We start from the raw sequence: 24,285 nt of genomic DNA, 5'->3' as shown, positions 1-24,285 counted from the left end.
TGTCAAAACAAGTCCGATCGAGTTGTAATTTTTCGGTTCACAATTTTAAAGATTGAAGATCGGATAAGGATTTGAAGAAGTTCAAGTGTTCATAATATACTACACTCCGAGATGATGAGAACAATGCTTTAGGAAGATTGAGAGGTAGTGAGAACACATTGGGCGAGTTTTGAAAGTTTTTGAGGAAGATTTTACGTTCTGTACATTTTGAACTGGTTCCTAAAAGTACTGAACAGGTTCAAGATCAGCAGAGTTGAAAAATTCAAGACTGGCCATCTTGAACCAATTCCCAAAAGTACTGAACAGGTTCAAGAGTCAAAAAGAGCCTTTGAAATTGTGTCTGGCCTTCTTGAATCGGTTCCCACTTTCTTAAACCGATTCAAGACTTCTGAAAGGTTATGGAAACTTACCTTTCTTGCTCTGTTTGATTCCTTTTTGTACCAGACTTCTTTCCAAGTCCTATGCACGAAATTTATTATATTTCCTGAGGGATTAGGACTTTCTAAACTCTATATAACCCTTGTCATACACATTGGTTCATTCATGGCTTTAGGGATCATCAATTATATATTTTAAGAAAGCCTTTTAGAGAGAGAAAATTCAGAAAATCAAATCTGATTGTTTTGAATTTATGAGAGCATACACATATATTCATGAGTGATTTAGTAATGTTCTCTATCTAATCGGAATTGGAGCTATATTGAAGATTCAGATATTCCGTATGAAGAGTAGGATTTAATTCTTCTACATCAAGTTCAGATCTTGAAGAACAGAAGTAAAAACGATCACTCTTTGAAAGGATTTGAGCATTCGAGGAGTGTTGTTTGATCTACCTGCTACTCTTCTACAAATATCAAGCATAAGCCTGAGATCAAGTTGCTGTTGGACGGGGAGTCGCAAAGCCAGAGGATTGTCAGCAATTGGTGTTTGGTAGAACAATAGGGTGTGAACCAGAGTCAAAGTTCGGTGTACTTTGTTTCAAACATAGTGGATTGGTTTACTTTGGACTGAATAGTCCACGAGATTTTTCTCATGCAAACAGTTGACGTATTTTATCAACTGGGGTTTTCTCGCTAAAAATCCTGGTGCAATCTCTCTAATTGATCATACAATTTAATCAATCATAAATTAAGCAAGTTGACCTAATAATCAGATCTAGGTCATTAAAGGAGTGAATCACAATTAAAATCAATTAACTGTTTCCACACCCCGCGTAACTCTATTTTCACATCTAATTCATTATCCAAATTTTTTTTTTTTACCACAAGTTATCGTATATGTATAAATCCATGACTGCGTTGAGGTTCCACATAATACAACTCTTCCTTTAGGATTTAGATCTAGTGACTGCTATAGAAGAAGAATCTCTACAAAATATTTCCACAACAAACTAAAACAGTCACGTACCTTTTCATGGAAGACCAATACGGACTCCCTCATTAACTGTGTCTGCATAAATCAAAAACTGAATGAGAACAATAGAATGGAGCAGGTGAATTGATGTGAAATGGTAAGAGTAGTGACTAATGACAGGATCCACTACTTGATGCAATTATAGAAGTCTTAGATGCTACTTATCAAAAAAAAAAAAAAAGTCTTAGATGCCAAGCTTGAGAATTCAATCCGAGTTTGAGAACAGTCACTTTGTGCAAAAGAATACTAAAGGTTGCATAGGTAGGATCGACACTTGGTAATGGCCTCTTACTGAGTTTATGTTCTCATGTCAGTTCTAGGAAATAATAGGTTTCTATGAATGAAAGTACTAAATTAATAATTTAGGAAGAAAAAAAAAGAAAGTACTACATGAATAGGTCTCTTACAAGAAGATTTCAGAGTATCATCATGAGAATAGTTATGAGAACACAAAAAGAGTTCCATGATATTATAGTAGATGGACATGTAAATCCTTTGCAAATTTGGTAGGAATTAAATATTTTATCATCTATACCCAAATCAGGTGTTGCTTCATTGTAAAAATTCAAATAAATCACATTTTCATTGTTATAAACATAAATGGTGTCAAACTTTACATTGTTATAAACATAAATGGTGTCAAACTTTATGGTCCATCCTTGAGCACATAAAGAATACCATGGGAACATAATGGGCATAGAGCTCCGAATTAGCTACTTTAGCTCAATCCAAAGTGATGGATAGAATTCAAGTCTAATATTCCAAGTCTAAATAGAGATGGTCTGGGGAGCAGAGTGAGGCACTTGTATGGATGTAAATGGAAAGAAGATATAAACGACAGTGCCACTAACAGATCTCAGCAGAGTGAGGCACTTTTATGGATATAAATTGAAAAATATAAATGACAGTGGCACCAGCAGATCTTCCGGTATTTATAGTCATCCTCAAAACATTAAATTACGAATCTATACTCCATTAACTGTTTCCATTTGTTCCTGTACAAATATTTCTAAGAAAAAACAGTTCGGTTTCAACTAGAACTACAACCGAATAGAGCCTTATCCCAACTACTGGGTCATCAAGAGAGAGAGAAAGACATTGACCTTTCTAGATCTTATTTGCATTAGAGCAGCACCAAGTTGTTCCTCTAATTGCACGAGGTCTGTCACACTAAACTGCTCAGCACTTGGTTCATCCAGGTGCCTGTGAAATTAGTATCAATCGGCACAAACATTTCATTTACTACATCATGTACAAGAAGGGTAAAATTGTTACCTTTTGACTATTTGCAGTAGCTCTGCACTTGTCCGGATACTTGCACAATTCTACATGGAAAAGAATTTTGTTACATCAGTAACATAAAAAAAAAAAAAAAAAAAATTAAAAAAAAAATACATCACTTTGTAGTTGATACGTTGCTGGAATTTTAGATGGGATGATTTAAGTAAGAAAAAAAGCACAACAAAAGGTTTGCAACAGTGGAGGCAGTAAAGCCTAGAATCATATCTTATTTCTCCCAATTTGTCCCCCAATAATTTATCAATAGGTAAAACCAGAATACTCATTGCGTATGCTGTACAATCCCAGATATTGCTAAATAACAAGAACAAGCTTTTAAATAACTGGAATATATCTGGAAATCCTGAGCTATTCTGAGGGTGAGCCTTGGCGCAACAATATCGTTGCTCCATTGTGACTTGGAGGTCACGGCTTTGAAATGGGATACAGTCTCTCCGCATGCGAAGATAAGGCTGCATTCGTCTAACCCTCCCCAGTCCTCGCAATGGTGGGAGCCTCGTGCACTAGGCTAGTCTTTTTTGTTTTCCCTTTTTATTCATCATAAACTATTCTGAGCAATGCATGAACTTTAACAATGCCAAAAGGAGCAAGGAATTTTGAAATAATTTTTCGATACAGCATGGATTTAAATGGGAGCTTGGACAAATCTTTATGATTAACGCCTTAATTACCACTAAAACTATCTTTTTTATTTAAATTCAAGGAACACTTCTAATATTGGCAGTCATTACTATGGGTGAGCCTAGCCCGAGCGACCCAAGTACCGCCCAAGAATTTTCCAAGCATCTGCAAGGTAATTGTGATCATGAGATTTGGATTGGGTTTAAATCTTAGAGCCCAAATTTATTTTTCGTGGGATTTGGGTAAAGACTTTACTAACCAATGCAACATGAGTAACCCTAAATACAAGAAGAAATTATAACTTTTATATTTGTTATGAGTCTTATGACTACACATTGTTAATGTAAAATAAGATTAAGATTGCAATTGCAGGATTTTTTTCTTGATGGCATAATGTTATAGGTAGTCACCAACCTAATTTGTGACACATTTGCTTTAAAAGTTTGAATTAAAATTATAATAACTGATATTAAGTTAAATTTATAAACATAATAATAAGAAGTATAAAGTTTTAATCCCTTTTCAAATTATAATACGAAGAAACATTATTAAACCCACAAGTTTGAGTAGTTTTATTTCATTGTTAAATGTATATAGTTTTAGTATGTAATGAATACACTCTAGGTATTTTATTTCTTTATGGAAATTAGGCAAACCAATCAAATTAACAGAATTTAATCGACTGTTTTACATTGGTAGTCTAAATTCCAAAGGAATTTGATACAGGCCTCCTTGCGGTCCTTTCAGTCAGGTGCACATGAAGCCCCCAACATGAACTTTATAGTAGGCTCCAAACTCAAGAAAATAGTGCATTTTTTTAATCACCCAGTCATATGCTTTTTTATTTTTGTTTCCATTTTTTTCCTTTCTTTTGTGTGTGTGTGTTAAACCTGAATGGTTGACGTGCTCTATACATGTTATGGTCTTGTGCGATCAATTGTATTGTCTAATCACATCGGACACTAGGTATTTAGGATTCATGGGCTTACACTTGCCTACATGAATTCCAGGTATGTAGTGAATCACATGTGTAGTCCTTTACTTACTAAATTTGCTTATAAATTTATTACGATTATATGATTTTACAAAGATTTTATTATCAGAAAATATATTATTGGCGATCCCAAATAATTTAGAGAATGATAAATTGAGTTGAGTAGGATTGTCAATTGTATCCATTATGGAAATGGCAAATCAATTCAAAGAATTTCTGACACAAGTATTTAATTAGTTCGGACTTGTTTAGTATTGAATTGGGGCCAAGACAAAAAAAAATAAACAAATAAAAAAATAAAATAAAATAAAATAAAAATCAATCAGAAAGGCCCATAAACTTTGTTGTTTAGCATATTAAACTATGTATTTCATTTGGTGAAAGCCAAATGAGCTAGGATAATATATTTTCATTTATTTAAGTAACTCTCTTAATTGATATGGCAGAAATTGAACCGTGTTTTTCGATTTGTGATTAAATTTATGTTTCATATTTAGAATTATTTCAACTACAAGCATATTAGTATAAACATATACTATAACAATAGCTTTACTTCGCTCAAGTCACATCTTACGCTGGCCCTTGCCCTTAAACATCAGAGAACTTTGAAGTCTTACTGGTCCTTGAGCACTTAATAACAATAAAAATCAGTTCAAACGGTACTATAGAACATGTCAAAGCAGCAATTTAAGTTTCTTGATTCCAGTAGTCTGAAGTATAAGAATTCTTTAACAAAATTCGTACATTTTCTGGTAGAGCCGAACTGGTAAGAACTAGTTACTTTAACGGTTTTAAAAGTTAATAGGTGATACAATTACCTCTGCTTCATTTACAGATCTGGAGACCTTTTCATCTTCACCAAAGTGGCTGTGATAACGCTGAATAATCTTGTCCAAACTGCATCATAAAGTAACTATTTGAAACTCTTCCAAAGTTTACAGATAATATGAAAATTGCAAGAATAGTACAGATAAAAGTAAGTAAAATACAATAAAGTTATTCTTTTGATAGTGAGACATAGGAAGTTCAGTAGTTCGATGAAAAGAAAGGCTAAATGCACTTGACCATTTAGCAGTCAGCCTGGAGAGGGCATACCTTGCAAACTGAGGTTGTCAAGGTGCTATCAACAGCTATGTCAAATTTGTTATTATTATTATTTTCCGGAAAGTAGCTGTGTCAAATTTGTATCTGCTGCTGTCTTTACTAATTAAATCCACTTTGTTTCTTTTTTTCCTTTTTAACCAACTATGCTAAAATATTATGTTGTATTGGATGTTCAAGCAATGCTTATAAAGAAGTGCTTTAGAGTAGAGCAACAAAAGTCTTTTGTGGCTTAGAATTCAATCTAGATTAATCGCCACCATAACTACTATTATACCGCAGATTTTAATTTGATTATGCTGATTGAATAAAATCAAGTACTGTCTAGCGGAATCACATTTAACTGCAATGACAAAAAAAAAATTGTCTTAAATGTCAATGTATTTGTATTTCATTTTATGCAGCCTTCTCTTTTTCTTCTTTATTTTTTTCTATAATAAGACAATTGTAATTTCTTTAAAAAGGTCATCCAAGATTTATGATCAACACCTAAAATGTGAAGATATTAAGCCTAGTTGACAATCATTAGTAAACATAGTTCCGTAGTTCTGGTCGTAGATGGTCTTGGTGATAAATGAAGCAACTCTTAAACATGGGTCTACATCACAGTAGTCCTTCAAATTTATTAAAGTTCAGAAATAATATAAGATAACAATGCTAAGGATATAATAGATAGAATACACGATCCAATACACAAAATGGTATAAAACAAAGAGAAAAGAGAGAATCAGTTAACAACATCCTTATTAGTGATCTCTCTTCTTTGCCATCCTGAAGATGTCACTACCTTACTATTTCCTCTCTACTTTTCCACTCGACGACTAAAATTTTCCTCTACAGGCCTCGAAAGCAAAGATTCAAGGGTTTTTTTTTCCCTTCATGTTTGTGTAAGATGTTTGTAGCAACAACAGGGAGATCTCAAGACAGGCAATATTGTGACATGTACCAAAATAGAGATACCATTCCATACACAGATGTAGTTTAAAACAAAGGAAAAGCAGATAAATTAATCATTAAAATCCTTATCTTTCATATCTCCGGCCTGCCACTCTTCCAGTCATCACTGTATATGGAGAGTTCCAATTGGCGGCCTTTGTTGGATGGTTTGGAGTTTGCTTCTTGCCATATCCTAGGGTTTGGTTGGCATAGCCCCTTACTAAGGACTGGAAATTCAAAACTGAATATGAGACTTCTTGTGAGACTGCTTCCAACCCCAAAGATGCCCTTGTCCTATTTTTTCAATCATGTTCAACAGCTAGAGCCAATCACGCGAGCACGCACGAGGGATTTCTCATATTAGCCAAAGAAAGTGGAAGCGAAGATTTGTTAGATGTCAGGAATGAGGGGATTAGCCTAAAAGCATTCTTGCATCTCAGGATATAGGTCAGTTGGAGGGGCCCTCTGAGGAGGATAAGGTAGCCTGAGTGCTTTGGAGTTGTGAGGGGGATAAGCCCCTGGTCCCAATGGTTACTGTTGGGAATTGTCTCTCAGTTTCCTATTCTAATTAGGTTCCTATTTTAGAATTGTATTTTTTTAGGAAATTTCTTGTTAAGTAAGTCTTGAGCTCTAAAAAAATGTAATCCTTGTCCAACAAGGAATTAGGTTTGGAACTCTATAATACACCTAGGTTATGGGTTGCGACTTATGAGATTGAGAGATGTAGTTTAATGAGGAAGTTGATGGGTAGAGGTAGTTTATGTGTTGATAGAGTAGGAAAAATACCAAGGAGATAGGCTTGTGGAATGGTACATGGTCAAGAGGCATGTAACGGTGTTGGTACTCTAGTGTTGTTATATCATTTTTTTCCTGACTTTTTTTCTTGTATAGTTTTGTAATATCTCTATGAATCATAGTGGAATCTCTTCTCATCCATGGATGTAAGCCGGTTTTGCCTGAACAATGTTATATCTTGTGTTTGTGTGATTGATTTGTTAGTGTTCATTGGGATCTACAAGTTTGCACGTTTTCGCTACCCAACAGTTACACTTTGGGCTTTCTTAAGAAGAGTTGGGATATGGTGAATAGAGACGTGATAGATGCCATTTAGTTCTTATAAGATACGAACAATTTGAGAAGAGTATTGATGCTACGATAATTGCTCTTATTTCGAAGAAGGGTGGAGTCACTGATGTAAAGGACCTTAAGCCTATTAGCTTAGTAGGTTGAATGTATAAGCTAATAGTCAAAGTCGTGGCCTTGCATTTGAGGGAGGCCATGGATGAGCTAATTTCAAAATGCTTCTACGGGAGGGAGGCAGATTATAGACTCGGTTCTGATTGAATCCGAGTGTTTGGAGGCAAGGATCAAGAGCAAGGTGCCAGGAGTGGTTTGTAAGTTGGATGTTTGGAATGCGTACGACCATGTGTGATGGAGAGGATGTAATTTTGGGGTGAGATTGATCTCAATCTTTGTGAACAAATCTCCAACAGATTTTTCTCTAGTTCAAAGGATTTGAGGCAAGAAAACCATTTTATCTATTTCTTTTTATTACAGTGATGGAGGCTTTTAGTGTGTTGGTGAGGAGGGCGGTAGAGTTAAGATATATTAGGGGCTTTAAGGTGGGCAAAAATTCTGCATATCAATTGAAAGTGTCACACCTTCTCTTTGCAGACGATTGTGTTTTGCTAGGCGACAAAGGACCACTTGATATATTTGAGATGTGTTCTAGTCCGCTTTTAGGCAGTATCCGGTCTCCACATCAATCTCAGGAAGAGAGACAATTTCTCCAACTGGATTTTTCTCTAGTTCAAAGGATTTGAGGCAGGGAGACCATTTTCTCTATTTCTTTTTACTACAGTGATGGAGGCTTTTAGTGCATTGGTGAGGAGGGCGGTAGAGTTAGGATATATTAGGGGCTTTAAGGTGGGAAAAAAATCTGCAAATCAATTGAAAGTGTTGCACCTTCTCTTTGCGGATGACACGATTGTGTTTTGCGAGGGAGGACCAGTTGAGATATTTGATATGTGTTCTAGTTTGCTTTTAGGCAGTATCTGGTGTTCGCATCAATCTCGGGATGAGAAACACAATTTTTGTGGGGGAGGTTGGTGCGATAGAAGCCTAGACGACATTCTGTGATGTAGTGTAGGTTCTTTCCCAATGACATATTTGGGCATATACGTTGGAACAACATCGAGACACATGGATACTTGGGATCCAGTTCTAGAGAGTTTTGAGAGAAGACTTGCAGGGTGGAAAAAAAACAACATTTATAGAAAGAGGAGCATTTTACTTTTATTTTTGAAAATCATATCTTTGGGTTGACTATGTGATTGTGCCAGATTTATTGGGTTTTCATTTTAGACGTATATTTAGGCTTTTGTCTAGGGATTTGTTTTTTTGGTTCTTTTTCCACATTTGTAATTTTCCTTATGTATATAATGTAGTGTAGGTTCCTTCCCAATGACATATTTGGGCATATACATTGGAAACAACATCGAGATACATGAATACTTGGGATCCAGGAGCGTTTTAAGAGAAGACTTGCAGGGTGGAAAAAAAACAACATTTATAGAAAGAGGACACTTTACTTCTATTGTTGAAAATCACATCTTTATGTTGACTCGGTGATTAGGCAAAATTTATTGGTTTTTCAATTTAGGCATATATTTAGGCTTTTGTTTAGGGAATTTTTTTTTTTTTTTGGTTCTCTTTCCATATTTGTAATTTTCCCAATGTATATAATGATAGTCAGACTCTCAAATTGAATAAGCAAATTTTACCAAATTATTTTTTGGTATCAAAGCCTCAAACCTACACTGCGTCTCCTCCCTCTATCTCTTTCATCAACTCTTTTCCTCTATCTCATCAGAGCCCCTTCCCTCTTTCTTTCTTTTCATTGCGGACTCTCTCTTCTTTAGGCCATTGTTGCAACAGTCCTGGGCGGAGCTAATCTCCTCTAGGTTCGACCCCTATAGGGAAATTCCTTTAGCGTTTTCCATGCACTAAGGGTCAGAAGGTGTGTTTGCAATCTTTTGGGGCTACGGCCCGGGATATTCAGCAGCATTTTTCAATCGACCCCCTATGTCTCTGGCTTTTTGGTTTAATCAAAATCAGGTTTATTCCTCCTTTATTTGAGATTATTGGTGATCTGTTGAATTATTTTATTTAATATTATGGTTGATTCAAGTAATAATAAATAAACACTCTCTTTTGCACAACACATACCGACTCAACGAGTTACTAGTGTGTTGTTGAATGGCTATAATTTTACATCCTGTTCTCGTTCCCTCCGCCTTTATGTTGGTGGAAAAGGCAAATCAGGGTGGCTTTTGGGTACTGAAAAGAGGTAAGATATTAAAGATCCTAAATATGCTCAGTGGGATATGGACAATTGCACCATTTTAGGATGGATGTTTAATCGTATAAAGGAACGAACTTATAATATATTCATGTTTTATAACTCTATTGACGACTTGTGGATTACTTTGAATCAAATATATGCTCATTCTAAGAATGATGCTCGTATTTTTGAGTTATACTAAGATATTGCTAAGGCCTCGCAGGAAGGCCTGAATTTGTCTGTGATTGATTACTTTAGGTATTTGAGATCTCGTTGGGAGGAACTAGCTCAATATGAGCCTCTGAGTGAATTTCCTCGTGAGGCCTCTTCTTGTCAAACGTCTTAACTGCCAGCATACCTATAAGTTTTTATAGAATTACACCCAGAATTTGAACCACTTAAATCTCAGATCTTGAATGCATCACCAACCATCCCTATTGGAAGCTTTTGCTATTGTTGATGGTGAAGAACGCATACATCATTTACTTTAACCCTTACTTGTTCCTCCATCAGTGTCTGAGCTTGCTGGGGATAGTATAGCTTTTGTAGCCAACTCTAGATCACGCATTACTGGAGGTCAGATTGTTTGTCACCGGAGGCGTTGGACATGTTAAGGCTCGTTGTTTCAAACTTTATCATGAACTGAAGCAGAAATTTATTAAAAACCATTCATCTAGAACTGGTTCTTCTCGTACTATTTCTGTTGTAGAGACTGCTCCTACTACTGGTGGACCTACTGTATTTCCTAGATTGAGCCAGGTTCAGTCTCAGATTGGGCAAATCTAGGACCAGCTTGGCTCCCTTACTTCCTGAATTGGTGCTCCTCTAACTACTTCCATTGCCACTATTGCTACAGGTACTCCTACTACATTTCATGTTAAGGCAAAGTAGCCTACTTGGGTTCTGGATTCTGGGCCAATAATCACATGACAGGTAAGTTATCAGTTTTTTCTTCCAATAACATACCTATTACCCAATCTGTGTGTCATGCGGATGGCTCTACATCTTACATTCACAGTAAGGGTATTTTTGTCTTTCTCCTAATATTACTCTTTCATCTGTCCTTCATATACCTAGATTTGCCTTTAACCTTTTATCTGTTAGCTGGCTTGCAAAATATTTCCAATGTGATTTATATTTTTACCAGACCACTCTCTTTTGGAGGACCTTCGTTCGAATAGGATTTTTGGCAGGGGTTATGAGCGTGACGGGCTTTACTACTTTGGGGAACCACCAAGAACAGGTCTTCAAGCTTCTGTCCTAACTTCTTCTAGTATTTAAGATGTTTCTTTTTGCACTTTAAGTTGATGGCATGCCCGTTTGGGGCATGTAAACTTTCAGTAGCTATGTTTATTGTTTCCTTTGTTAAATAAAGCATGTAAAGACCATAAGTTTCAATGTGAAGTTTGTGAGCTTTCTAAACATACTAGAGCTAGCTATATTTCTCATATGAGTCGCACTCCTAGTATGTTTGATCTTATCCATTTTGATGTTTGGGGCCCTTCCCTAGTTACTGCTTTCACTGGGTATCGATATTATGTGACATTTATTGATGATTATTCTCGTTGTACTTTGGTTTATTTATTGAAAAATTGCTTCCATTATTTACCCAATTCCTCCAAATGATCAAAACCTAGTATATCACTGTTGTTCATAATATTCGTTCTGATAATGGGCGTAAATATGTTTCTAATGAGTTCCGGTCTGAACTTAATAAAAAGGGGATTTTACATCAACTCACTTGCCCCTACACTCCTTAACAAAATGGCGTGGCTGAACGTAAAAACTGTCATCTTATGTCTAGGTGGATGTCTTTTGAGTGGTATGCATGTGCCTAAATTCTATTGGAATATAGTTGTTCTTACAACTGCTCATCTGATTAATCGTACTCCTAGTCGAGTTTTAGGTGGTAAGGCCCCACTTCTGTTTCTACAGCCTGATTATATGTTGTTTCATCTTTTGCCTCGTGTTTTCAGCTGTACTTGTTTTGTTCATAACTGTAGTCCTCCACATCATAAACTTGATGATAAATCTCTTGGGTGTGTTTTCTTGGGGTATTCTGATATGTCAAAGGGCTATCATTATGATGATCCTGTGGCCAAACACATGTACCATTCTCTTGATGTGACATTTCATAAAACTGTTCCTTTTTATGGTACTAATTATATGGTACGGTATTCTCTCTCTTGTGTTTTGGAGAAGGAGATCTTTCCTATTATCCGTCATGTTCCTATCTTTGAAGATCACATTGTCCTGGAATCTCCTTCTCCACCCAAGCATAGTTCCCCTCCACCTTTGCAGGTCTATTCTCGTTGCCATCGCACTCAACCTCCCTTACCAGAATCATCTTCACAACGGCATGCAACAATCAACAATAAGCAATAAGACATCCATATCACTTTTATGCCCTAAATATAATTTATGGCCATATCAGCCTCATTACAAACCGAGCCAGAAATTATCAAATACAAGTTTAACATATCCGATTACAAATAAGTCTGAAATAATCATGTGCATCAAGATGGCTAGTCAAGTAGCATCAAAACAAGTCGAAACTCCCAAAATTCCTTCAAAAGCCTAGAGTGGCCTATACTATGTCTGGAAGGTCTTTCCCTGAAAATATTAAGGGGTGAGCAAATAAAGCCAATAGATGATGTTCAACCTACCCACCCTGAGGTCATGCAATTCATGCGACACATAAGCATGTAATATCAAAGCATTCCTAAGGGAGCATGCTTTTCATAAATTCTTTACTAGTGTTCACCTATCAAGTATCATTAAGATATTCCTATTGGAGCATGCTTTCAATAAAGTGTTCATCAACAAACGTTCACTTAGCTAGTCTACAATAATCATCTATCAATTTCCAAGATCGTAGTAATATCTTGACGTAAGCAATTTAACCGATGGCATAACGATAAACTATCAAATGTCCATCTCCTCTGCTTGGACTAATTTTTAAATCTACTCCCAGCACACCACTTTTGATTTTCAGCCCATGTCCATCTCCTTTGTTTGGACTATTTTTTAATTCTATTTTGGACTTAACCATGCCTTAGAAACATTATCATGTCTTTGCAAACCATTAGTCGACTGGATATTCCATTCATTATTTTTTTGAGGTCAACCCACCCCATTCGGATTTAGAATTGGGCCTTCTTATTAAGCCTAGCATGTTGTATCACCTTGAGCTTCCTTGACCCAAACTTAATGGTTGATTCTACAACAACTAGGCTCGTAAGAATTTAAGTTGGAAATCGAACATTCGTATGAGTACGTCTTTGCAATATTCATTTGGGAATAAGTTTGAATTAAAGTTCGTATATGTTATCTTTAACATAGTACATTCCCATAATTTTGCCTTGCTAATGTTTTTTTTTCCTAGTTGGTACTCACACACACCCCCTCCAAGGAATTGTTTTTACTCAAAAGGAGTCAAACCTTAAACTAGATACTTCTTGAGGCACCAAAGCCAAGTGACTTACCCACATAAAAACCATAATGTGAACGTTCCTTGCTTTATTGTTGTGTTTGATTGGATTGTGGTGTGATCAATTTGGATCATAGTATTAACTAAATGTAAATTTTTAATCAATCAATAAATATACAAAATGAATCTATTCACCTTTCTCTAACTTTTTTAGGAATCTATAAGTCAAACTATATCAACTATCCACTTCCTCATAGCATAATTCTCATCTTTACCTCTCGTAAGCATACCTTTTTTTTTTTTTTAATAAGTAAAATTCTAGTAAGCGCTCAAAAGGGGTACATATCCCTCAAAAGTTACACAAGGCCAAATAGGACCTTTAAACTCTCAAAGAGTCCAAAAACTCAATTATCTTATCTATGGATTTACAATTTCTCCCTAAAACCCAACAAAAAAGAGTGCTAATAATGGAGAACTACAGCGCACCAATAGGGACCTCCTTTACTTTAAAGAATCTCCTATTTCTTTCAAGCAATAAACAGATGTCCGTGCAAAGAAAGCTACTTCAAGAAGGGCCTTAGAACGCCAAATAGCCTTCCATGGGAACAAAACCACTGGAGAATTCGTAAGACACCTATAGAACGACTGAACCTCAAAGCGACCCTGGGAAGAAGGAACCCGCACCATAGAACAGGAACACCATCCATAATCGCCTATTGATTCAGCATCTCCAAAAAACCAATGACGTCCTCAATCTTCCAATCTTGAAAGCTCCTTAGAAAATGAAAATCCCAAACGTTCTCCCATAATCAAGGCAATAACAGTCAAACACCAACGCGTGTCTGTTTGTAGCAATCTTGAAGAGTCTGGAGAAAGAGAGGGCAAGAGAACGATCACCACACCAAACATCCTCCCAAAAAAAAAAATTGTGCTGCCATCCCTAACTCGAAATCTGATGTGTTTAGAAAATTTAGCCCAATCCTTCTAGATGAATTTCCAAACCCCAACTCCACCTAGAGTTCTCACCTCAAGAGACCACCAGCCAGCTTTATCCTCCCCAAATCTACTCGTAATCACCTTCCTCCACAGTCTGTGACTCACCACCCCAAACCTCAATAACCACATCCCCAAAAGGGCTTTCTTGAAAGGCGCCGGTCTTCTAATACCCAACCCACCTAAATAGATCGGGCTGCACACCTGCGCCCAATTGACCAAATGAAACTTGAATTCCTCCCCCTTCCCTCCCCATAGAAAGTTCTGTTGCAACCTCTTAATCCTCTCAATCACACAGAAGAGGAAATCTAAAAAAGCGAGAGGAAATAAGTAGGATGGCACGACCGTGCTCTTAATTAAAGTGACCCTTACACGAAAGATATTCTTTCTTCCATTTAATAACTTAAGTTGATTAAACCGTGCCCTTATATGCTATCAGACCATAACACAACTAAAACAAAAGTGAACTTACTTGTACCCTGGTGTAATGAACAAAATTTGAATTCTTTCCCTAATTTCTTTTGGAATTTTAGAGAGAGGAAAAATAGAAAGAAAAAAGAGAAAGGAGAAAATAGGGAATAAACCCTAGAAAAAAAGAGAAAGGAGAAAATAGGGAATAAACCCTCTTCACCACAATTTCTTCGCCCTTCTTTCTCTTTAATGAAAACATTTTACATACAATTACTTTGCCCTTCCTCTTCTTGGATGAAACCCTCGTACCCATGGATTCAAATAAATTTGAGAGAGACAAAAGACGTGGTTTGATATTCTCTCTCTTACTTTTAAAACCCACCATAGAGCCAGGTTGGAGTCATCAAGCCTCCAACCTTGTCTAAATGAGTGAAGTACAAATAATTTCCAAACTCAAACAAGCTTGTAAAGGATTGCTTCATTAAGACATGTTCAAGATGATAAAGGTCGGTAAACTGAAGATAAGAATTTTTTTTTTTTTCAGAAGATTAAGCAAATACACACTCATGCCTCCTACTGAAGCTCAAACACCTGACCTCCCCTTTGAAGAAGAAGAGGACTTGTACCAGCTAGAATAGCTCATTTGGTAACACAAGGTAAGATCAATTTGGTGAGAAGATGAGTGAGCTTTTGAACTCAATCCTCCATTATAAAGTACACGTTGATATGACATGCGGCTGGGTCACATGATGCAGTGGAATTTACTTTATGTTATTTGAGTTTATGAGCATGCAGTTGATGCGCCCGGCGATATAAAGGACACAAAAACATCCCCATCACAAGTGATTTCATGTGATTATGACTAATTAGCAATTTGGCACATACAACAAAGATATTTATTTATATCACTAACCAGATATTAAAAATATCAGTTATAGCAATCAACAGAAACAAGGGGAGAGAAAAGAAAAAAAATAAAAACCCAACTAAAAGAAAGCAAGAACCATGGAGATGATTACCAAAAAAAAATCGTCCGTACAATATAAGTATTAATTTTTTTTTGACAAGTCAACTATATAATTATAAAAAATAAAAGGTACAGAAAAAGATCTGATGAGTCAGAGTGGGAGGGAGGGAGAGTTAAGAGAGAAAATGACTGACCTGTTGTCGTTACAGAACTCGTAGAGCTTGCCACGGCTGGAAAAGATGACAAGAGCGACCTGGACGTCGCAGAGAATGGAGAGTTCTCGAGCTTTCTTGAACAATCCATTCCGTCTCTTCGAGAACGTCACTTGTCGACTGCTCTTATCTTCGATTCGCTTCATCTCCAACTTCTTTCGCCCCATTCTCTATCTCTCTCTCTATCTTTCTCTCTCTAAACACACAATTGTTAGCCCTAGTTCTAATGAATGTTCTCTCTTCCCCTCGTGTGGAGAGGAATCGAATTGAATCGAATCGAATCCGCAAAGATGAAAATTTTACAGAGCCGGTCAATTGGAAGTAAGAACTAAAAAGAAAAAATTTGAGATAACTTTAAATTCTCTGACGCGTGTCTCAAAAGCAAGATGAACAGCCAGACATGCATTTTTTTCCCCACGCTTCATGTCTAGCCGATACTCTCAGACGGTTGCTTAGTGTTCCAAAACGTCGCCGTGTTAATGCGTTTTTTATTGTTATGGGTGAATTGTATGTCTCGATCATTTACCTTTTAAAACTTGACATGATTTAGAAAGTCTTGGGTATATCCTCTCTTTTGAACAAGGGAGCATTAATCCACCTTTCTTGAGAGAGAAATAGAGAGAGAGTTCACACATGAGGAAAGAAAAAGGAGGATATGTTTTCGCATCTAGCAACAATACAATAAGAGATGTGTTGCAATTTGTATTTTGATTGTCTAGTTTTGATTTTTACATGGTTAGTTAAGAACTAATTCTAGAGGCTGATTAGTTTTTGGATTATTTTAGTAAATTTATATTAATGCGAGTCTCATGCACTGACTTAATCTTTTTTTTTTTTTTTTTTCTTTTTTATATATATATAGAAAATTACGGTAAGACTTTTAATAAATAATAATAAAAAATACTGATTAAAAAATTAATGAATACATATATTTTACTACTTGTAATATATTGAAATGAAAATTGTTGTTGTGGAATTCCAGAACGTAAAAATTCAAAATATTTTTTAAATATATTTATTCCCTATTTGATAACAAAACCAACAATTTTCCTTATTAGGAGATGGAGATTGGGAGCTTTCATTTTGCCCAAGAGGTCTCGGGCTAAGTCACGCACGTGCGCGAGAAGGCTAGAATTTTCACGCAGATAAAATTGCCTTTAACCCAAATTTGTATTTTTATGAGAATAATTTTAGGAAGCTTTAGCATATTACTCATGTTTTGTATGTGACTAACAAAAAATCACAAAAAGAACAAAAAAATCACAAAAAGAACTTCATTGTTTTACCAGACACTTATGGTCAGTGATTGAAATTAGAACATCTATCCACATTTCAATTAGTCAAAAATCATTAAGATCTATAACTAGTGGGGAATCAAATAACAATATAAGAGAAGAACTCTTCTACTTTTAAAGTTTCAGGCACTCACGTAATTTTTTGGTAAATGATTTATCTAAAGAAGGTATTCGGATTTGCAAAGTACGACTTTTAGGTGAGTTTTTTAATTGGTCATTTATTTGTCCAAAAGTGATATATAATTGTTGTTAGGAATTTAGCAATTCTGATATTATAACTGGTAAATTTGGTTGTACAAAACTAACTCTTGTAATTTAATGATTATATGATTAGTGTGTGAGATAGAAATATAATATGCAGATGATTTAAGTGTTAATACAAGACTGCTTTTTATTTTTTTTATTTTTTTATTTTTTTTACCCTGGCAAGAAAAAAGCCATATGGCATCTACAAGCAAGAACATGAAATCATATCACAATAGAGAAATACATTCAGTACCAATAACACAAAACTATCTAAACTAACATCCCAAATGTTAAGATATCATCGTTGACAATAACTGAGAATGGGATTATTGGTACCCACAAGCAAAGCACTATAATGGCCAAAATAGTCAGCTTTAGGACCCACCAAAGCACTTTAAAGATTACTTATCAAATTACACCGCCTCACACAGAGTCCAAAAACACTCATGATTATGGCCGGCGAAAAAGCAGAAGACAACTTCTAGATAAAATGTGCAGGACATCAGCCATGACGTCATGGCATCCCCAGCCGAAGAAGCACAAGCCGACCCAGTCGCCAAGCCCCCGACAATCACAAACCGGCAAACCCCATGAGCATGCCGCCGGTGAATGGAGCCGAACCACCAACCAGGCCACAGACTGCTTAAATTGAACCCCATAACTAGAAAATACCAACAGCAACATCCAATTTTGAGTACCCAATAGAAACGGTGTACCCCAAATTTCTACACCAGGGGCCAACAAATCAAAAAACATAGCATCCACTAGGATAACCCATTTAGGTTCATACATACATATTATTCATGATCATATACTTTTAAGTGCATGGTAATTCCTATAGTAGTTTATTTATTTATTTTTATACATATTTTGAGAAAAATGATTTTCGTGATAAATAAATAAATATATATATATATTATATTTAGTTTGAGTTTCCAGAGCTTTTTAGTAAATATATACGTGATATATATATTTTCCTAAAGATATATAGAAGGTCAATATTGCTTAAGATCAATTTGCTAAGAATGATAATACTTTCTATATTTATATTTTGGCATATGTTTGAGCATCAAGAATATATTTTTTGAAAGATTGCATATACGCTATTTTGATAAAGTTCTAAGTTTCCTTAGATACTATATATGAGTATGCATCAAAAAAATAATATTTTAGAACCTTCTTGCACGTTTTTCTATGCTTAATACACGTTCATAATTATTTTATGTCAATCACTAGTCAATAAACTCGAAAATAGCAAGTTGTTGTTGTCTCGATCAAACCTATCACTTCTTAATCGATCAACATCTTCACTACTTCAATCGACAAACTATGCCAATGACATCGATCGAACTTAAGCATATATCAATCGATCAAAGGCTCAAATAGTTAGATCGACAAAATAATTTTCAATATAAAACTTAATTAATTTCTATAATTAAGTTTACTTTCTTATTTTAATTACTTTAATACATTAAGTGGGTCGAGTTTAAAATGTTTTCAAAAGAAAATATAAGTATACACTTTAAGATTGACAGAGGGTCGTTCCTACACGCCAAATTGATGTAGTGAATGTGTGGTTCAAGAAAAGCCTTTTGGGTCAAGTTTAAATTTATAAAAAGCACTACCAACACTACTACTAACGTAGCAAGAGTGAGTTGGGATCGTCCCAAGGGTTTGTGAGGATCGAACAAGGTCATGGAATCGCAATTAGGGCTAGTAGGTCGAGTGATCAAACAAATTGTTGGTTGGTTGATTAGAGAGCAACTAAATTAAACTAAGTGATAACAAAAGAATGCAATTAAGAGTAAATAAGAGAGAGAGACATCTTGGGGTTTAGAGATCACCACCAAGCAATGCATTTCTATACCATTGACAAGTGATTAATGAGGGCAAATGGTGTGTTGCAATACTGGTGTGCGTGTGTGTGTGAGTGAGTTTGGTTGATTCAATAAGTAAGGATGACTAGTTAAGCATGTATTGTCTAAACATCATGTGAAAGGCACAATATATCTAAGCAATGAAGCATATATTGTCTAAACAACATGTGAAAGACACAATAGATCAAAACAAGTCATTAATCCTTGCATTAAGCTCACAATCCAAATACAACACAAGGTTAGAGACATATGCTTCTTGTATTCAAAAGTTTGGATCATCAAATAACAAGCATGGATTGTCCTCCCATTTAACACTACACTACAACTACACTACATCTACACTACTAGCATGAAAATAAACTAGGGGAAAGGCACAATCCATCAAGGAATAAGTATGAACCATCAAGAGAATCACAAGAGCATTCCTTTAAGCACTATGTTTTGACAATCTCTAAATCTATAGAATCAATACACATAAACATGCATCAATAACATAAAATCTAGAGACAAGCACATGAACATCTATTCTAGCATACATAGACATATGGATAGAATAAAATGATCAATTGGACGCATTAAACCACATAAATCATTGAATAAACAAGATCTATATATATCAAAGTGTCAAAACATTAATTACAACACTAATCCCTCAATAATACACAAGATTAAGATATCAAAAGTATGTTTGGGGCTAACTCTAGCCCCAAGAGGATGTCCAGCCACTCATGGTGATGATGCTCCAACCCTCAAGGGCTAACTCCATGAAAGAAATCTGTTCCTTGTTGATGAAGAACTCTAATGGTGTCTCTAGCCTCCTCCTCCTCTAAGTTTGCTGTCCAAGAGATGATATGAAAATGATATTGGCTCCTCTTTGTAAAAAGCAATCCTTATCCTTGTATAGGTAGGTCAAATAACACCCAAAATGAGCTGGGGTCGTGCACACAATATTCCCTAATGATTGGATAAAGGACAACTTTCAATGAGATGGAAATTTAACTTTTTCGCACTAGAGGAAGTTTGATCGATCAAACCTTGGACTTGGATCGATCGAATTGGCTGAGATCCATCGAACTTAGGCTGAATCGATCCAACTGGTTGAGCTTTTTGGAAAAAGACAAATCTGAGATATTTTGGGAGATATTTTTGGGAAAAGGACAAAAGTGGTTAGTGGGTGATACAGCTGTGGATATTATCAATCATTTGAATAAGGACAAAAGTGTTCGATCGATCGAAGGACGGTGTTGGATCGATCGAACTTTGGACTTTTTGCTTTTGGGCCAAGGCTTGGATTGATCTTGAAGTGCTGAGATCGATCATTGTTCGATCGATCGAACCTTGAAGTTGGATCGATCGAACTTTGCTGCTTCCCACCTTTGGCTTTATTTACTTCTTTCTTTCTCCACTTTGCTCCTTTCTTTGTTTAATCCCAGAATTGCTTCAATTAAGCTCTTATTTGGCTGAGTTAGCTTATTTTCGGGATAAGTACCTGAAAATAAAAATAATACGAAATCAATCTAAAATGGTAAAGTAAGATAGATAAAGGTACTAGAATGCTTAAGCTTAAGGGGTTTAAATACGCACTTTTCAGCGCTCATCACACCCCCAAACTTAAATATTGCTAGTCCCTAGCAATGAACTAGAAAGTAAAGAAATGAAATGAACAACTATACAAGTATGAATCTAGAAAATAATAAACGGATAACGCCACTTTCGTAGGGAACACAATTGCACTTAGCATATGCAACAAGCCTTTTAAACCCCTATGTTACCCCTAGTGGACGAGTGAAGTCTCGTGAGGGTTTCCAGAAATGGTACCCACAAACATTAAGCTCATTCTTTCAAAAGAGGTACCAATATTGTAAACAAGCATTGGGAGAAAACTACTTCAAGTATGCAATTTTTCAAATATTTTCGAGCAATCTCCCAAAATTTCAACATCAAGCAAGCAAGTATGGTCCTCCACACATCAAGAAAATGATCATGCAAATCAAAACAACTCTAAAATCCTTTTTAAGTGGACCGGCATCAAATGTGTTGCTATCTAAGCCAACTAAAAAAATGATCACATTCTTACCCTCAAACTAGCACACAAATCTAGTATCGATCATCAAGACAAAAAGTGGACCTTTTATTAAAGCTTTATTGTTCTAGGTGCGCTTATTTTTTTACTCGATTTTTTTTTTTTTTTTTTTTTTTTTTTTTTTTTTTTTTTTAGGATCAGAGATGGAAGCATGGTGCAATGTGTTGATCTATTAAGCTTTCTAGCGATTCATGAGGTCGAGCGTTAGGTCAGTGACTCCCTAACCAGACGGCTTTAGGGCATTAGGCATTCAAATACCCCTACGGACTTACAAACTCAAATCAACTAGGCTACAAATCAAGACAACCTCCATCTAATTATTTCCCACTTCTCTCCTTTAAAGAGAAGTCCTTACTTTTTTTATTGCTTTTGCAACTTTTTTTTTTTTTTTTTTTTTTGTGAACAAGTTCAATTATTAACCTAGAGTTTGGGCCCTCCACCTTTCGGCGCGAGAAGTTCAATGCTTGATGAGGCTAGAATCCCAGCTACTTAGTAAAAAGGGGTTGTTATCCACCTTTATCAAGAATGAAAGCTTTCAATGTACTACTAGCTCAATTGGGATATAACCAATTCAATAATCAACAAAGCATGTACCCCACAAATGAATGCTAGTGTGCGCCGGTGCTAGTGTAGAATCCTAGAATGAATCTCAAAGTAATCACAAAATCAAAATGATGTGGACCACAAGGGCAAACAAGATATTAATCTTTCGAAAAATTTACTCCTAAATGGCTTCCACAAGGCATACAAGGAGTATTGGACTCTCAAGTCAAGCAATTTTTAAATTTTAAGCAGTATTGGACTCTCAAGTCAAGCAATTTTTAAATTTTAAGCAATATAGTCCTCAAAAGATCAAAATCATAGCTAGATATGGACCAATTATAGAAATATCCCTCAAATACACAAGTCATGCTCAAAATTTTGAATTTAAAACTAAAACTGTAAAGCACCATTCCCCCCAAACTTAAATGGCACAATATCTTCAATGTGCAAGAGAACAAAGGAAAGAGTATACCAGTGCAACTAAGCATAGAATGATCGGGACTGAAGTATCCGAAGTGGGTGGCATGGCCCCCCAAAACTTAGGATGAACTGTGGTCATGAAAATTGGCACTTGGATAAACTCATCAAATAACAAAATGGGATAATTAGTGCACAGTGGACATGCAAGTGTAAATGAGATAAACAAATAAAGAGATAAGAAAGGTATAAGGGTGGTCCTGAAAATCGGGTAGCACTTTCTCTCACTAAAGTCACTGTGATGCACCTGATGAAGTCAAATATACAGATATGAGAATATAATATATGACATCCATAGCAAAAACAGATATATAAAAATAAAAATAAAGTACTGGTACATCAAAAGATCTAAGCCGACAGACCGGCTACAAAAATAATAATGTACAGTAACAAAAGTAAAGTATCAATAGGAGAGAGGGATCATGAGATAGAAAGACTGGGAACTCAGGAGGATGAGGTAGAACGGGCAGGTCGAGCTCCGCGGATATCTCTGGATAGATCTCGGAACATAGTCACGACATCCGTGCGGAAGGCAGCAAAATCAGCTCTGTGGGCTGTGAGATTAGCTCGTATGGCAACAACAGCATCATCAAGAGTCTGCAGGTGTACTCCAAAGCCGGGGGTCAGATCTGGAGCCTCAGGCATAGAAGAGTCAGAAGAAAGCTCCTGAGTCTGCTTATGGTCGTGAATGGGCGACCCAGCTGGAGAGTACTGCTCTTTGGCATCTGCAGGGCACTCTAAGTCAATATCTATATGCTTGGCAACTGGATCGACTGGTGCGTCATTCGCTGCGGGATCTGCTACTGCTGCCTGTGCCTCCTCCTCTGCCTCTAGCTCCTCTGCAGCCACTACCGCGTGGTCCTGTAGTCTAGTAATAATGGCGTTGTAGCTCTTGGTCCAGTCATTCTTCTGAAAATGACAGGAACCTCTCTCGGGGTGCTCCCGAGGATGAATAGGGTAGCGCTGGTCTATAAGAATCTGGGTGATGAGGTGGCTGAATAGGAGAGACTTAGCCCGTCCGGGCGTCTCCTTGCTGATGTACTCGTTATAAAGCTTCCTCATCACGCTCTAGATGAGCGCGGGAATGGACACCCAGTGCCCAGTGTAAAAGGCGTAGAAAGCTGTCAGATAATCCCCCCTCTGCTGAATCTTATGCCCAGCCATGTAAATGTTCCGGAAGAGCACGGAATCGGTAAACCACAAGTCATCTGGAAGGAATGTCCGGGTAGTGAAGGTCTCGCCACCGGCATGGTGACCTATAAAAAAGACCTCCATGTCAGCGTAAGAAGGCCGGTATAGCCTCGGATATGTCTCCTGAAGCTCTGAAGGACAGTGGTGTGGGCAGTGGCAAGAGCGGGCTAGTGAGTCCACTGTGATGGTGATCTGATGGCCATCTACAGAAGTAACCAGCTCTGCTGTGGTACGCGGGGATGGTCAGAGGTTCTGGTAGAACAACCGTACTAGCCGCGGGTAAACTGGCTTTGTGACTGGGGCAAGAATAGCGGCCAGGCCCCTCTGAATGATGTCATGGTAAGCTGAACGGGTCAGCACCGATTTGGAGAAAAAGGCCATGTCGAACACTGACTCATAGGCGACCGCCATATGCGCATATCTAGGTACGGGCCTATCACGCTCCTGGACTGGCTGAGCTGGTACGGGTGAATGCTCAGCTCCAGCATGTGGTGGAGATGGTGATGGAGTAAATGCAGGATGAGCCACAAAGGTGGATGGCATATGGTCATCCTCAGCCTCATGAGATGGTGACTAAGGTGGGGTAGCCTGTGCATGAGAGGGCTCTGCTGGCTCCTCTGTACGTGGTTTGATATGTCGGTAGGGCCCGTGTTGCCTGTTGGCAACGGTCTTCCTCTTAACCATGGCCTACAAAAAGAAAAAGAAAAACTTGTAATGGGAGTTAGTGCCAAAATAACAAATTTTAAACATAATATAGAAACATATATGTCAAATAAAAATAGACAAAACTGATATGACATGAATCTATTCAAGTGGCAGGATATGAAACATGCTAAACAATGTAAGTATGAAA

At 36.7% G+C, this 24,285-nt stretch overlaps 1 protein-coding gene across 2 annotated transcripts in view; it reads right to left on the bottom strand.

Moving 5' to 3' along the window:
* The window catches only part of LOC132303414 (truncated transcription factor CAULIFLOWER A-like), a 45,924-nt gene extending 29,835 nt beyond the window's left edge, over positions 1-16,089 (bottom strand). Inside the window, exons 1-5 of one of the 2 annotated variants that reach the window (XM_059800652.1) lie at positions 15,703-16,089; positions 5,146-5,224; positions 2,689-2,738; positions 2,517-2,616; positions 1,408-1,449 (exon numbers count right to left, since the gene is read on the bottom strand). In XM_059800652.1, the coding sequence (XP_059656635.1) occupies positions 1,408-1,449; positions 2,517-2,616; positions 2,689-2,738; positions 5,146-5,224; positions 15,703-15,887 (456 nt within the window). In that variant the 5' untranslated portion in view covers positions 15,888-16,089. The remainder of the gene's footprint in view (positions 1-1,407; positions 1,450-2,516; positions 2,617-2,688; positions 2,739-5,145; positions 5,225-15,702) is intronic. The other variant, XM_059800653.1, reaches the window with a different exon arrangement.
* Between the last annotated feature and the right edge of the window lie 8,196 nt (positions 16,090-24,285).

Source organism: Cornus florida, unplaced genomic scaffold (genome assembly GCF_030987335.1).
Source record: "Cornus florida cultivar Cherokee Brave unplaced genomic scaffold, ASM3098733v1 CherokeeBrave_3.0.0_Hap2_Chr04, whole genome shotgun sequence".
In the NCBI taxonomy this organism is placed as follows: domain Eukaryota; kingdom Viridiplantae; phylum Streptophyta; class Magnoliopsida; order Cornales; family Cornaceae; genus Cornus; species Cornus florida.
This window is presented reverse-complemented; position numbering and strand designations above follow the sequence as displayed.